The sequence below is a fragment of the Penaeus vannamei genome, chromosome 6 (assembly GCF_042767895.1).
Source record: "Penaeus vannamei isolate JL-2024 chromosome 6, ASM4276789v1, whole genome shotgun sequence".
Taxonomy (NCBI): Eukaryota; Metazoa; Arthropoda; class Malacostraca; order Decapoda; family Penaeidae; genus Penaeus; species Penaeus vannamei.
Window position 1 is genome coordinate 23,891,916 of NC_091554.1, and position 2,500 is coordinate 23,894,415.

Below are 2,500 nucleotides of genomic sequence, written 5' to 3' on the forward strand. Positions count from 1 at the left end.
TAATAGTATTGGAGAGATTCATGTAATAATATTTGCAGGAGGAGGTCCATCCATAGCTCCACCTCTGACCTCTGACCGGCTGTGGTATATGGCATTTCTGATTCTCTGCAGTCAGTCTGCTGAAGCTGTTGCTGAAATCAGTAAGTAAACCTGAATCTAATTTGGACTTACTACTCAGTCTTTTATATCATACATATTGAAAGTTATCATAGGAAGCTCTTGTTCTTGTTCGTAACAAACTGATAATAATGTGATGTCACATGTTATTTTTGTTTATTGCAGCAGTCACATGGTGTTATGATGGACACACTATCTGTAGTATATTGGGTTAATTTTATGTTCTTATCCGACAGCAGCCGTGTATGTTGAGGAGGATGAACGTCTTTCTCCCATCACCGCTGAGCCAATGACAGAAACATCAGTACATAGTAGGCCTAGCAGCAGGAATTCTGGTACAGCGCAGCAACCGTTATCAGCTCGCATGCTGGAGGTACAGGAGGGTATCCTCGATGAGGTTCGAGGAATTCGAAATGCCCTGGAGGGCCAGACAATAGCTCTTCAAAATATTAATGCAACATTACTTGAGTTTACAAGCATTTTGAGGACTATCAAGAAACTATAATGTGTATTTATTGTGAAATTTTGTACCTTTCCTCCCTCCTTCCCCCCCCCCTCTCTCTCTCTTTGCATCCTTTCCCTCCATTGCCCCCCCCCTCTCTTTCTCTCTCTCTATCCGTGTGTTTGTGTGGCCTTCATTTTATCTCCTCCTCTCTCTCTTTCGTTCTCTGTCTCTGTCTGTCTGTCTGTCTCTTTCTCTCTCTCTCTCTCTCTCTCTTCGTCATTTCTTTGTTTCCCTCCCCCTCTCTTTCACGACTTATTTATTTTTCTGTTGGTCTTTTGTTATGGCTTGTCAGATGTTAATAAATGTTGAAATAATAGTGCCTTTGTCTTAGGTCACAGCAAATCCTTGAAATTTAAACGTGGCATCCATACTTTTCTTTATCAATATGTGGCATTGCATATTAGTTTGTTATATATATATATATATATATATATATATATATATATATATATATATATATATATATATATATATATATATATATATATATATATATATATATATATATATATATATATATATATATATATATATATATATATATATATATATATATATTAAAGGAAACATTGTCACACAAGAAAAACAGGCATAACCATTGGTTCACAAGCGTATTTATTTACACAGATATATTTGCACATTCCAAAATTAATCCTTTCCATATGAATTACAAATATTTGCTACGGGAAAAGCTATAGCATACAAATTCAACTAACTTATAACCATCTTTGGTAGAAAATAAGACATAAATATGAAAAACTCCTCAAAATCAAAACCACTTTAAAAACAAACTCAATAATGTCAAAGAAAAGTCTCCCATACGACTAGAAAATCAGAATGAGCCATTTATTAATGCCACCCTCTCCTGCTGAGCACTTCTCTCAGGAATGAAATTCATCACTGCTTCCTCGGGTGGGTCGTCACTTTCTAGGATGTCTTGGAAAGGTATGCCTCTTTTGACACGGATATTGTGCAGAAGCGTGCAACAAGCTACAATTTTTGCACACTTTTCTGGCGTATATTGGTGTGCACCACCTGACTTATGCAAGCAGCGGAACCTACTTTTCAGCACCTCAAAAGTTTGTTCTTTAACTGCTCGTGTGTGAGCATGGCTACTGTTGTAGCGTACTTCTGCTGCCGTTCTTGTTTCTGCCAGAGATGTCATGAGGCAAGTTTCAAGAGGATATCCTGAATCCCCTGCAAGGCAACAATAAAGAACTTTGGTCAACTGTACATATCTATGACTTTACAAATGTATATATGTATATGTATATCTCTATCTATCTATATACTTACCAAGTAAGTATGAGTGCCCAAACTGTTGTTCTTGGAAGTGTCGACGCAAAATGCTGTCATTCCAGATGTAGGAATCATGCACACTCCCAGGGAATTTTGCAGAAAAACTCAAAATTCTCGAATTTGCATCCGATACTACTTGAACATTTAAAGAATGGGCCCTCTTTCTATTTAGATAAAGATGTTCTTGCCTTGGAGCTTTGATTGGAATGTGGGTACAGTCAATGGCCCCAGCACGTTTGGGAAGCCACAAACTGCGAAGAAGTCCTGTTTGATCTTCTGAATTTCTTCCCTCCTACGAGGCATCTTCATGTCCCTCTGAGCTATGTTGCAAAAGAAGCATCAGTCACAGCATTTATGATGTGAGACACACTGGACTGGCTAATTTCAACAGAGTCCCCTATCACACTCTGAAAGCTGCCACTTGCGTAGAATCGCAAGGCAACCAGCACTTGTGTGGCCACAGGTACTGAGTGGGACCTGTTGGTGTGTCTTGAAATATGGGCCCCGATGCTTTCGCACAGCCACTGAATATCATTGCGAGGGAACCTGTAGTATCTGTAAAATATTAGGTTTAGATCA

The 2,500-nt window shown here is 38.4% G+C and overlaps 1 protein-coding gene across 1 annotated transcript in view; it reads right to left on the reverse strand.

The window, feature by feature from the left end:
* Positions 1-1,454: 1,454 nt before the first annotated feature.
* The window catches only part of LOC113799981 (putative nuclease HARBI1), a 1,232-nt gene continuing 186 nt past the window's right edge, over positions 1,455-2,500 (reverse strand). The window contains exons 2-4 of the mRNA XM_070122418.1: positions 2,297-2,476; positions 1,919-2,172; positions 1,455-1,819 (exon numbers count right to left, since the gene is read on the reverse strand). Coding sequence (XP_069978519.1) covers positions 1,455-1,819; positions 1,919-2,172; positions 2,297-2,476 — 799 coding nt within the window. The remainder of the gene's footprint in view (positions 1,820-1,918; positions 2,173-2,296; positions 2,477-2,500) is intronic.